General features: G+C 47.6%; 1 protein-coding gene across 1 annotated transcript; it reads left to right on the top strand.

The window, feature by feature from the left end:
• Positions 1-3,526: 3,526 nt before the first annotated feature.
• PROK1 (prokineticin 1) lies at positions 3,527-11,024 on the top strand. The gene is made up of 3 exons (XM_006899300.1): positions 3,527-3,601; positions 6,546-6,671; positions 10,905-11,024. The coding sequence occupies exons 1-3, from the start codon at positions 3,527-3,529 to the stop codon at positions 11,022-11,024; spliced, it is 321 nt and encodes a 106-aa protein (XP_006899362.1).
• The last annotated feature ends 2,112 nt before the right edge of the window (positions 11,025-13,136 follow it).

Below are 13,136 nucleotides of genomic sequence, written 5' to 3'. Positions count from 1 at the left end.
GAGTCAAGGATTCTGAAGCTTCGTCTGACATACTTTGGGCATGTTGCAAGGAGGGACTGGTCCTTGGAGAAGGACCTCATGTTTGGCAGAGTGGAGGGGTGGCGAAGGAGAGGAATACCTTTGGTGAGATGGATCGATTGTGTGACTGGAGCGGTGGGAATAAGTGCATCTGAGATGGCTAGGTTGGCACAGGATAGAACAGCATTTAGAGCTCTTGTACACAGGGTCGCTATGGGTCACAAGCGACTCGATGGCACATAACAACAACAACAACAACAACAACTCATAAAAGCCTGTGAACATTTTTATATTGGAACCCTAGTTACATGAGACACTCAGCAGTGATGCCAGACTGCCACGGATGAATGTTTAGAAACAACATAAGCTGCAGCATCTCCTTTCTATGTGATTTAAATGCTTACAGGTAGTTTCTTAAGACAGGCTTTTGTTCTCAGGGTCCTGTCATAGGGCGGCTCTGATAGAAGGTGAACAGCTCCTTTTTTTTTTTTTTTTGGTAGTTTCATCAACACACTGCAAAAGATGCTACTGGGAATTTTAGCTTTTACAGCTGGATTGTCAGAGCCTTGAACCTGTCTCTGGGTTATCTGTGTGAGAGCCAGCTTCCAGGTTTAGAGGGTATGCATGGCCACATGTGGTCCCCTCATTATGACACCAAGTGCAAGTTTTGGGGGAGTCGGTCCTCAAACCACTTTTGGCTTTGGTAATTCATCAGAAGGACTCACAGAATTCACTCAAAGCTTATGGCTTTGGTTTATTGCTGGGGAAAGGGCACTGGTTAAAGTCAGTCGGAGAAGTCTGGGAGGGGGTCCAAGCATGATGTTTCTGCTTGTGCTGTGGAGGAGTCACGAATGGTGTTACCTTCTCCTGGCTGCCATATGTAACAGTGCACAGAGCCCTGGCATGTGGAGCTCACCCCAGCCTCAGGAGTGCAGTGTTTATGGGAGCTCCAGCACATCCTATCTGCGTGACTGACCTTTTCATCTCTGCTTCTCAGGAGATGAGGCTGATACCTTCTGTCTCCCGTCTCTTCTGGAAGTAGATCCAAAGTCCCCATCATAAATCACACCACTAGACTTGAGTCCAAAGTCCCCAGGCAAACAGACAGCTCTGCCAGGCAGGGCATCCCGAGGTCCTGGAGACACCTCCTGGCAGCCAAGGGCAAAAGGCTCTAACCCTGTTTATCAAGTACCCTCTGGCTGGTTCCAACTCAGAGTAACTTCACATACTATAGAAGGAAATATGCAGAGGAAATATATAGCCTGATCCTGCAGCAACCACACAATCACCGTGACATTTGAACCCTTGGTGGCAGCCACTGTACCAATCCCTCTCATTGAGGGCCTTCTTCTCTTTCACTGACCCTTTTTCTTACCGGGCATGATGCCCATCTCCAGGTACTGATTAATCACCTTCTGATTAATGAGGTAAAGTTTCACCACCTTCACTTCTGAGGAACATTCGCGCTGCACTTCGTCCAAGATGTTGTTGTTGTTATGTGCCGTCGAGTCGCTTGTGACTCATAGCGACCCTATGTACAACAACCCTAAACTCTGCTCTGTCCTGTGTCAATTGCACTGTCTCTGACACTCCCATCCCGATTATCCCAGTCACTGAATCAATCCACCTCATAGAGGGCCTTCCTCTCCTGCGCCGTCCCTCCACCCTCCCAAGCATGATGTCCCTCTCTAAGGACCCGTCTCTCCTCACAACATGTCCAAAGTATGTTAGACGGAGCCTCAGAATCCTTGCCTCCAAGGAACCACCTGGTTTAACCCTTTCCAGGACAAATCTGTTTGTTTTCCTAGCAGTCCATGGCATTCTCAATACTCTTCTCCAGCACCACAGCTCAAAGGCATCAATTCTCCTTCTATCCTCCTTGGTCATTGTCCAACTCTCTGATGCATAACAAGTGATTGCGAAGACTATGGCCTGTATCAGACGCACCTTAGTCTCCAGAGAGACTGCTCTTCAGTACTTTGGAGAGGTCCCTAACAGCAGACTTTCCCATGGCAATGCGCCTTTTAATTTCCTGGCTGCTGGTGCCAAGACTGTTGACTATGGAGCCAAGCAAACTAAAGCTGTGTACAATCTCAATCTCTTCACCATCCATCCTGATGCTGCCAATTGGTCCAGTGGTGAGAATCTTTGTCTTCTTGACATTGAGCCTCAGTCCATATTGGAGGCTGCAGATAGATTTCTTTTTCAGACATTTCATGGTATTGAGCCTCAGTCCATATTGGAGGCTGCAGATAGATTTCTTTTTCAGACATTTCATGGTATATTCACCTTTCTTCTCCAACACCACAGTGCAAAGGCATCAGTTCTCTGGTCTTTCTTAGTGTTCTATCTTTCTTTGTAGTTAATTCTTCACTAAGGAGCCCTGTTAGCACAATGATTAAGTGTTTGACTACTAGCCCACCTGGAGCTCTGTGGGGAAACCCCCCTGAAGCTCTGCTCCTATAAAGGTTACAGCCCAGAAAACCTTACAGACGATGCCACCTGTCACGTAGGGGCAACGTGAGTCAAACTGATTCAGCAGCACCTAACCAACACACCCCAACACTCCCCATTCTTCTCTATAGTCTCATTCTGAGAGCTGGGGCCAGGGTCCTGCCAGCCCAGCAGGAGGCACTATGCCCACGTTCAACATCCCATGAGGTGGGCCTCTGAGTCCAAGGCTTGTCCATTCACAGATGAGGTCACTCTCATATTCGCCCCAGAAAGAAGGAAGCCAGCGAGTGGCTTCTGGGACCTCTAACTGTACCCCAGCCTGAACGTGTGTCTCTGCAGGATGCTGAGAGAACACAGGCTTGCTGGTCTTCTGCCCTTTGGATCCTATACCACAAAAACCCTGGTGTTTGTCTCAAGCCTGTCACACGACAGTTCCTTACCTCTACCACCCAGGAGCATAGAGCCATCAAGCCTGCCTGGCTTTCTCACTGTCTGTATCTCCCAGGGGAATGCTAGCTTCCTGGTCATATGAGCTGCTTTCCTGGCTGTGTCCCCCTAGGCCCTAAGCCCATGGGACTTTACCCTGAGGACCCAGATAATACTTGTTATCTTAGGGAAGCCCAAACCAATCACCCAGTATGTTACCTGCTTTGATGTGGGGAAGGGTAAATGATGATGTTGTAAATTCTTTAATTCCTTACCAAAGCCCTCTTCCTGCTCCAAGCAAATAGGGGGAGGCCTGGAGGAACAGTATCGAGTGAAAATAATGCACAGAATCACTGTCTTCTTGGGAGACTTAGCGCAACTGATTCAAGCATCTGACGTCTTCATTTGTATTGGTTTTGATAGTGGGTTGATGCCTTGAGAGACTCAGGTCTCATCTGGGGTTCTGAACTCACGTGAATAGCAGCGAGGATGGGAAGGGAAGAGCAGTATAAATCTGGGAGGCGGGAGGGTGCTGGAGCGCCGGCCTTCCCGCTTGGCAGGCCCGGGGCTGAGGGAGCAGGAGTCAGAGAGAGGCATCAGAGCAGCCAGTTCGCCTTCCGCTGGGACCATGAGGGCGGCTGTGCGCGTCTCAGTCACGCTGCTCCTCCTCCGAACTTTATCTGACTGTGCGGTGATCACCGGGGTAAGTCGTCCCACACCCTCTGACCTCTGGGTTTCTGGATTGACTGGGACGTGAACACAGGATGAAGCTCCCTTTGCTGGACACTAACCCACAGAGGTGCCAGGAAGTTAGCTGTCACACGACACTGTAGGAAAGAGGATTTCACAGACTAGCTGGACCACACTGTCCTAGAGAAATAGTGTGTAAATCAAATCCCGTTTGAAATGCATTAGGGAGAGAATGGAGAGGTCTGAACCTCAGTTCTTGCTTAAAGGAAGATTGCTGTTGGGGCGTAAGAAATTCCTCTATAAAGTGAATTAGCATACCCTAACTGATCTTTTAAGGATCTCTGGTGATTCAGCAATTGGCTACTAATCAAAAGGTGAACTGTTCAAACCCAACATCTGCTTGGAGAGATGAGACCGTCCGCTTCCATGTCGATTCTCAGCCGTGGAGATGCAATGCAGCGGCCCTTCTGGGTCCCGTGGGGTTGTTATTATGTGTGGGAATTGACTTGGAAGCAGCAATGGGAATTTTTTTATGTGTTTAATTTCTCTTTTATGTGAATATTGGATTTTTTTCACAGTCTAGTCTGTTTTATTTACATAGCACATTGCCTTAATTACAGGCGGGTATGCTTGTTAACATCTATTGTTTAAGTATAACCTCTGCTTTCTCTGCTCTTAAGAAAGACAATTTTGGAACTCATTCTTTGCTTTGTTGTTGCTGTGTTTTCACTCTGTGCCAATCTAAGAGGAATACAAGAGACAGCAACATCAGTTGAGTGTACCCCCACACGAACACCCAGAAAATAAGCAGAAATTCAAGCCTAGAGTTTCAAAAACACGGATTTTGGGTTTTCCCCAGAAGTTTGGTTCAAACCTAGAAACATTCTCTATCAGGACTCTCTCTGTCTCTCTATCTATCTATCTATCTATCTATCTATCTATCTATCTATCTATCTATCTATCTCTATCTATCTATCTCTATCTCTCTCTCTCTCTCTCTATATGTGTATATATACCACCACAGTGGAACTTTTTGGATGAAAACAGAAAGTGCCATTCTACTTGTGGGCATCCCAGATTGAAGCCTGCAGGGAGGAATACCCCCTACAGCAAGGAAGTAAGCTTTCATCGAAACCTCCCCCACCTCTTACACCAAAAATGGAAAAGCAGAGAAATGCCAAACAGTTCCTAGAATTGGATTAGTTTTAATGTTTGCAAAAAGAAACACTTCTTTCTTTTTCTTTAAAGAAAAAAGACCAGAGTTCAAAAGAATGAATATTAAAGTCAATACTTCTGAAGCCCAAGGCATGAATAAAACTGTTAGGACAGATTATCCCTGATGAATATAAACCAGAGAGGGCTGTGTTCCCATTGTGTAGCTGGAGAATGGAGAGGGCCAGGACAGAGGATCAAAGCCGTGGTTCCCCAGAGTGAAAGATGCTGGGAACAAGCCAGGTTAGCCTGAGGCATCTGAGCACAGGGTTCGCCCAGAGAGGCAGGTAGGTAGGAGGGAACTGGGAGAATACCATCATAGGACATTCTTCGTGGCACAGACACAGAAGAGAGCTAAATCCAACAGGATGTCAAATGGGGTGAAGCACAGCCAGGACCCCGCCTCTCTAGCCCTTGTGTCTCTCTGCCTAGCCAGGATGATAGCCCGCATCTGCCCCAGGTACAGCCTAGATTCTACCATCTCCACAATGAGGACTCTGATGGCTTCTCTCCCTGGGGACCTCAGCACCCTTCCCAGTGGGAGGAGAAGAGTCAAGTAGGGAGGGCTTTCCCCTAACTTTGAGCTCTGAGGGTTGGGGTGGAGGAGGGAACTGGTGGGTGTGGGAGACCTGCTATCACCTGGGCATGGCCTGGAGACTGGCACCTGCCCCTCATCTGGGATACTGGCCCCCTGGCCTTCCTGACTTTTTTCCTTGGGGCTGAGTGAGTGGGAAGCCTCAGCTCCTCCCCTGTCCTGTACAGGGTGCTCCTTAGCCTTCCCCTGGAACGCAGCACCTGAACTCAGGGCTGTGGAGCTGGAACAGACTCATAGTTGACTCTCTAGAGGGTTTTCTGAGGCTGTAAATTGTGCAGGAGATTTCTCATCTTTCTTTTTGCAAAATGTCTGGTGGATTCGAACCTCCAGAGAGGCACCACTTTGGATTAGCAGCATGATTCCCTGTGGACTGTGCCACCAGAGCTCCCTTCCAGGGAAGGAAGAAGAGCTAACAAACAGCTCCAAATTCCAGCCCGGAAGAGCCACAAAGCTTCTCTGGGAATGAAAATTTGGGTTCATCTTCATTATATTCCGTTTGTGCCTGGAGCAGCTCAAAGCTGTGTTTGCCCCAATCCAAGCTTTTGTTTAAAGAGGGTTATATAACTTGCCCCCCTCCCCAAAAAATGACAAATGACAGCTTCAAGAAACTGGTCCACCCTTGCAGCCCCTGTTCTGTGAGTTCAGCTCAAAGAGGGCCAAACTAACTGGGGACCAGGGAGTCCAGCAGAGAAGCAGGAGGGAAGACACTGGTCACTGGGCTGGAGGGGCACCAAGGCGGGCAGGGCAGCTAGGGGTGCTGAGTCAGGATTGGAGGGTTCTGGTCCAAGCCTTCTCAGCACTGACCACCAGAGACTCAGTCCTTCTTCCCACTCTAAGGATTCTAGTTAATTTCAAGTGCTGGTATTTTAGACCTCAAAACACCATGACTCCAAACTTCTGATCTTGTCAGACAGAGGGGTTAGTCTTCTTATGGCGTGGCCTCAATGAACTTGGAGGGTTCCTCGGATCTAAGTGTGGTGTCTCATTGAGTCCCAAGTGTCCATCCTGGGGTGCAGGGGCCACAGCACAAAAAGCAATGCACAGCCCTCTGTTTTTCTTTCCTCCCTTCCCCAATAGGACCCCTTCTCTCTGGTCTCTCACTAGTGTCTGGTGGCACTAACGAGCGGGCTCCTTGGTCTCCCTCCTGCAGGCCTGTGAGCGGGATGTCCAGTGCAGGGCAGGGACCTGCTGTGCTGTCAGCCTGTGGCTACGTGGGCTACGCATGTGCACCCCGCTGGGGCAGGAAGGAGAACAGTGCCACCCGGGCAGCCACAAGGTACCGTATGGGACGTCATGTGGGTGTGTACAGCATGGGCTGAGATGAGGGGTGAGCAGACAGTGTGGGTCCACGGGAGAGCTCATCTCAGTTCAGGGCTGGCCCAGGGAGACTGTGGATCTAAGGTGGTGTGGGAACAGTGGACTGGGTTTGGAATATTTGTACGGAGACCCTGGGTCGTCCCTGTTAAGTAAGAAGTTAGCAGTTAGAGTCCACCCAGAGGTGCCCTGGAAGGAAGGCCTGGTGAGCTGCTTATGAAAACGAGCCTCTGAAAACCTTATGGAACACAGTTCTCCTTTAACACATAAAGGGTCGCCATGAGTGAGAATAAACTTGATGACAACCAGCTTGGCTTGGTTTTATCTTTGAATATTCATGCTCATTCACTGGAACTCTGGTGACTTAGTGGGTAAGGAGTTATACTGCCCACCCAAAGGCATGTGGTTCAAATCCATCAGTTGCTCCAAGCGGGGAAAGATGGACATGATCTCCTTCCATGCAATTTACGGGTTCTGGAAATCTATTGGACGGTCAGCTATGAGTTCGTTCTGATTCAATAGCACATAATAACCACTGTTCCCCCATTGGTGTCAAGTCAGAACTGACTCAGAGCCGACCTTCCATTGGGTTTCTGGGACTGTGAATCATATAGGAAGAGAGGGCCTAGCTCTCCTTCAGAACCACTTGCCCTTTGGGCTAGGAGCACAACTCGCTGTAGACCATCCCACCAAAGTGTATCTGTGGAGGACCTGACCTTTTCCCTGCATAGGTTTCTAGTGCAGGCCAGAGAACTCCTGAACCAGTCTGAGCCCAGGCAGTTGGTATCTGGTCCCCACCTTACGGGTGAAGAGACTAGGCCATGTGACTTGCTAAAGGCACACTGAGTGGAACAGAACTAGGCAGTTTTCCCCTGTCAGCTCCGGTAATACCTCATGTGGTGCTGATGCTAACTCCTGGCTTTTTTGGGGAACATTGTAGGAGAGGAGAGTACCAATCACATGGGCTGTTAGACCTGCAAGCCGAGCCTGCTCTGTCTTTTCTTTGCTGTGTGATCTTCGGCAATTAGCATAACTGCTCAGGAACTCATCCTCCTCATCTATACCTGGAAGGTCTCTGACAAACTCAGATTTTTAAACACTTTGCTTTGTCAACAGGAAAGACATAAAAAAAGACACCTCTAGAGCTAAAGCAAGAGTGACGTAAGTGAGGTGCTGTTCAGCACCCACTTTTTTATGCAAGGAATGCTTTTTACCTCAGTCCAACACTCTTGGCACCAGTAGCCAGGAAATTAAAAGATGTATTGCGATGGGAAAGTCTGCTGTTAGGGACCTCTCCAAAGTACTCAAGAGCAATAGTGTCTCTCTGGAGACTAAGGTCCGCCTGATACAGGCCATGGTCTTTGCAATCACTTGTTATGCATCAGAGAGTTGGACAATGACTAGGGAGGACAGAGGGAGAATTGATGCCTTTGAGCTGTGGTGCTGGAGAAGAGTATTGAATGTACCATGGAAAACAAACAGATTCATCTTGGAGAGGGTTAAACCAGGAGGTTCCTTGGAGGCAAGTATTCTGAGGCTCCGTCTAACATACTTTGGACATGTTGTAAGGAGAGGCCGGTCCTTGGAGAAGGACATCATGCTTGGGAGCATGGAGGGACAGCGCAGGAGGGGAAGGCCCTCTATGAGGTGGATTGATTCAGTGACTGGGGTAATCAGGATGGGAGTGTCAGAGACAGTGCAATTGGCACAGGACAGAGCAGGGTTTAGGGCTGTTGTACATAGGGTCACTATGAGTCTCAAGCAACTCGACGGCACATAACAACAACAACAACAACAACAACAACAACAACAACAACCCCCTTCCGACAGCCCCCGACAGCCCTGAGGATGAAGTGTGGCTTACAGGACTTTGGCGTATTATGTACAAGCCAAATCCTGCTGAAGATTACCCAAAAATGGCTGAAACAGTACATTGACAGAGAACTACTAGAAATACAAGCTGGGTTTAGAAGAGGCCATGGCACTAGGGACATCATAGCCAGCATCAGATGGATCTTGGCTAAAAGCAGAGAGTACCAGAGATTATCTGTGTTTCATTGACTATACAAATGTATTTGACTTTGGATCACAACAAATTGTGGCTAACGTTGAGGAAAATGGAAATGACAGAATGCTTGATTGTGCTCATGTGAAACCTATATTTGTACCAGGAAGCAGTTCTCAGAACAGAGCGGGGAAATACTGTATGGTTCACAATCAGGAAGAGAGTGCATCAGGGATGCATCCTATCACCTTACCCTTTCAATATACATGCAGAACAGATCATTCAGGAAGCAGGGCTTTATGAGGAGGAATGTGGCATCAGAATTAGAAGAAAACTCATAGATAGCTTCTGTTATACAGATGACAAAACCTTGCTTGTGGAAACTAAAGAGGACCTGAAACACTTGCTGCAGAAGGTCAAGGATTGCAGTCTTAAAGTGTACCTGATACAGGCCTTGGTCTTTGCAATTACTTGCTATGCATCGGAAAGCTGGACAATGACTAGAGATGATAGAAGGAGAATTGATTCCTTTGACCTGCGGAGCTGGAAAAGAGTATTGAATATAACATGGACTGCTAGGAGAACAAACAAGTTCGTCCCAGAGGGGGTGAAGCCAGGCTTCTCCTTAGAGGCAAGAATTCTGAAGCTTCATCTGCCCTACTTTGGATATGTTGAAAGGTGGGATCAGTCCTTGGAGAGGGACATCATGTTTGGGAGGATGGAGGGACAGCATAGGAGAGGAAGACCCTCGATGAGATGGATTGATTCTGTCACTGGGTTAATGGGCATAGGAGTGTCAGAGACAATAAGATTGGCAAGGGATAGAGCAGGGTTTAGGGCTGTTGTCCATATAAGTCACAGGCAACTGGCAGGCACATAACAAAACCAACAACCACAATATGGATTTCAGCTTAACATAAGGAAAACAAAGATTCTCACTTGGCAGTATCATGAGAGATAGAAATTGAGATTGTTAACAATTTCAGCTTGTTCGATCCACAATCAACACTCTTGGCCCTAGCAGTCAGGAAACCAAAAGATGAGTGGCATTGAGAAAGTTTGTTGTCAGAGATCTCTCCAGAGTGCTGAAGAGCACTTGTATCAGCTAGAGACTAAGGCCCACCTGAGCCAGGCCAAGGGTTTTGCAGTTATTTGCTATACATGAGAGAGCTGGACAATGAGTAAGGATGATTGAAAAAGAATTGATGCCTTTGAGTTGTAGCGCTGGACAAGAGTATTGAACATACCATGGGCTGCCAAGGGAACAAACAGGTCTATCCCGGAAAGGTTGCAACCAGGTTGCTTCTTGGAGGCAAGAATTTTAAAATTCTGTTTCATGTACTTTGGGCATGTTGCAAGGAGAGACTAGTTTTGGAGAGGGACATTATGCTTGGAAGGGTGGAGGGTCAGCCCAAGAGAGGAAGACCCTAGATGAGATGGACTGACATAGTAACTGGGGTAATGGGGGTACATGTATTGGAAACAGTGAGATTGGCTCAAGCTAGGGCAGGTAGGGTTCACAGCTATTGTTCATAGAGTTGTAGTCAACTTGTCCGCACTTAACAATTATGGTTGTAAGGAAGAAAAACTTTATTTTGGGGAAAAGCTTTCCTTGTTTCTCCACTACTATTTTGCCCCTGGTGTTTGCTCTTTGTAGATATGTCTTCACATATATCATTTCTTCACTTTGTGTCATTTCTCCCCTGTAATAAGGATATCACTTGTAGTGGATTAGGACCCACTGGAGTCAGTATGACTTAACGTAACTTAATTGACAACTTCAAAGACCCTATTTCCAAACAAAGCCACATACACAGGTACCAGGGCTTTAACTGTATCTTTTTGGAGGACACAATTCAATCCAGAACAATACGCTATGTGTGATAGTCAATCAAGGACAGTGTGTGTGTGTGTGTGTACACGTGTGCATATGCATGTTGGGTGAATCCGGGGTCACTGTTGGGGCTGTGAATTTTAGGACTGTTGAATGAGGGGGTTGTAGTTTATAAATCAGATGGCCGGTGCTGTGGGTTCTTGACATGCTGCCTAGCCATCTGGTGCCTCAGATTCCTCATGAGGTCACTGGTGGGCCTGGTGGGGACGCTCAGTCGTGGTGGGGGACCACTTTCCTGGGGCTGGGCTGGACATGGGCCTCCCTTTGGTGATACTGTTGTTTTCTTCTCTCTTCAGTTACCCTTCTTCAGAAAGCGCCAGCACCACAGCTGTCCCTGCTCGCCCAACCTGCTCTGCTCCAGGTTCCTGGACGGCAGGTACCGCTGCTCCATGGACCTCAAGAACATCAACTTTTAGGAGCTGGCTGGGTCTGAACCCACATCAGAGCCCAGGTGGGGCTGGGAGCTTCCCCAGGCTCAAGATGAAATATGTTAGAGGGGAGGAACTGTGTTCTGTTGCTCTATTTCACTCAGAAGCCCCACCAGGACTGTGGTTTCTGAGGCCTGGAAATGTCTTCCCTTCCTGGGGACTTGATCTCCGGGGTTTGCTCTGGGAGTGCCCAGGGCAGTCACTGTGCAGGTCTTCCACACCGAGGCTGACTCCTCAGCAGGGATCTTTCATTGCTTCCTCTCTCTGTGTCTCAGTCATGACAAGAGTCCAGAATGAAGACTGCATAGTGGAGTGGGCTTGGAGGGAGGGATTGTGTAACAATGAAAGAATTTTCCTTTAACTTTTCAAAAGGAGGGCTGACTAGTGGAGTGGACTTGGGGGGAGAGATTGTATAACAATGAAAGAATTTATCTTTTACTTTTAAAGAGAAGAGCGAGTTGGGTGGGGGGTGGGGTGGAGTTGGGCAGGGAGAAAAGTGCAACGATGAATGAATGGAAATCCAAAGTCTCTGTAAACTTTCATTAAAATTAATTAAAAAAAATAAAAGCAAATGCTGCTTATTGAGGGATAGAGACTGTGTGGCGAATTGCCCATTGACACAGTGTGCAAAGGCCCGCATGGCCAGACCAGGGGGAAGGGCGCTGTACTGTTGGAGTAGCAAGTCTCCTCTCCTTTAAGTCTTCCCAGCTGTGCTGGCCAGTGACCTTGCAGCCCACAGGTCTCTGTCCCTCCTGGTTTCAGGCTCAGATGTCTGGATATGAAGTTCTGAAATTCCAGGTTGGCTTTGGGTTCAGGCCATAGCTGACTGCTGCCGGGTCATGGTCTCTTTGGAGCTTTTCTGGATCTTGCTTCTTTCATGAGCTGAGGGAACCTGGACGAAGTGTTGGCTGGGTGCCTCAGAGCCGCTGAGAGGAGGGGGCGGCAGGCACAAGGACACCCCCTGGCCCCCTCAGGGAGCTCAACTGATGCTGTCCCTCCCCACCCACACCTGAGAGGCCTGGCTACAGACCAACCAATAGGCTGAACGACCAATTTAATCTAAGTGGATGGCCTTTTAATTTTTTTGTGTAAGAATTTATCTATTTATATTGTGATTTGAGCTAGAATTTATAAAGCCAGTTGGTTTTTAACTCACTGTTCATACACTTTTTGGTTTATGATGTGAATTATGGTACATACATGTGATCACACTCTTCCTACTTCAGCTCTGTGATCATTTCCACAAATTCTTCTATACTGCCTCTTCCGCCTTCTGAGCTTTGTTGTTGCTGTTGTTAAATGCTGTCAAGTTGTAGATGACTCATAGTGACTCTATGAACGAACTACCTGAACACTTGTATACCTTTCACTGTTTCTCCAAATTCATAGAGTTTCCAGAGGCAAGCTGTTTCGGAAGTGGATGCCACTCCTGCTTTCTTTATCCCCAGGTAAATGCTGCTTTTGGGGTCTTCCATGACTGATTAGCCCAAGGACTGTGTCTCTCTGGTGTTAGTGTTCTTCCTATTGTTTGACTGTAGCTTAAGTTATAGGAATGAATTTTGTTCCGGGTTTGAGGGGAGACAGGGGGTTATAGTCTTGGAGATTCCATCAGCCTCTATTGAACCAGTAAACAGGACTGCTTTTGGTTTTGCAAAATTTCCATCTATTTTGTCTGTTTTTAACTTGCTATGTCCAGGACCTTCTGCTGTGATTTCTTTTATGTGGGTAACAGTGGCCACCAGGCACTATCTAGTTTTTTTCCAGTCCCAAGGTCATGAAAGCTGAGGCTCAAGTAGTTAGTCTATTAGGCCTTTGAAAGAGTTGCATCTGTGCATCTCTGCTTTTCTCCCACTCCCTTGTTCCAGGTGAGGCCTATAGTTGTACTTTAGAGGACTGCTTACAGGCTTTCAAGACTCCAGTTGCTACTCACCGAAGATGTGGGACATTGTCTTTAATTGACTCAATTTCCCCTGAGTTGTGTTGGAAGTTCCTTGCTGTTGTTCCTGGAGCCTGAAGAGCAAAGAGGGAGGCTGAGGCGGCTAACAAAAAAGAATGTGTACATATACCTTATATTCAACAATATAGTCTCAGAAATATAAT

The sequence above is a fragment of the Elephantulus edwardii genome, unplaced genomic scaffold, assembly GCF_000299155.1.
Source record: "Elephantulus edwardii isolate Elephantulus edwardi_28Jun2011 unplaced genomic scaffold, EleEdw1.0 scaffold00252, whole genome shotgun sequence".
In the NCBI taxonomy this organism is placed as follows: Eukaryota; Metazoa; Chordata; class Mammalia; order Macroscelidea; family Macroscelididae; genus Elephantulus; species Elephantulus edwardii.
The sequence above is the reverse complement of the archived record's forward strand: the minus strand, read 5'-3'. Positions and strand labels throughout refer to the sequence as shown.

Coding starts and splice junctions, on each gene's coding strand:
- PROK1 (XM_006899300.1), top strand. CDS start 3,527: ATGAGGGCGGCTGTGCGCGTCTCAGTCACGCTGCTCCTCCTCCGAACT. Junction 3,602..6,545: donor ACTGTGCGGTGATCACCGGG/GTAAGTCGTCCC, acceptor TCCCTCCTGCAG/GCCTGTGAGCGGGATGTCCA. Junction 6,672..10,904: donor GCCACCCGGGCAGCCACAAG/GTACCGTATGGG, acceptor TTCTCTCTTCAG/TTACCCTTCTTCAGAAAGCG.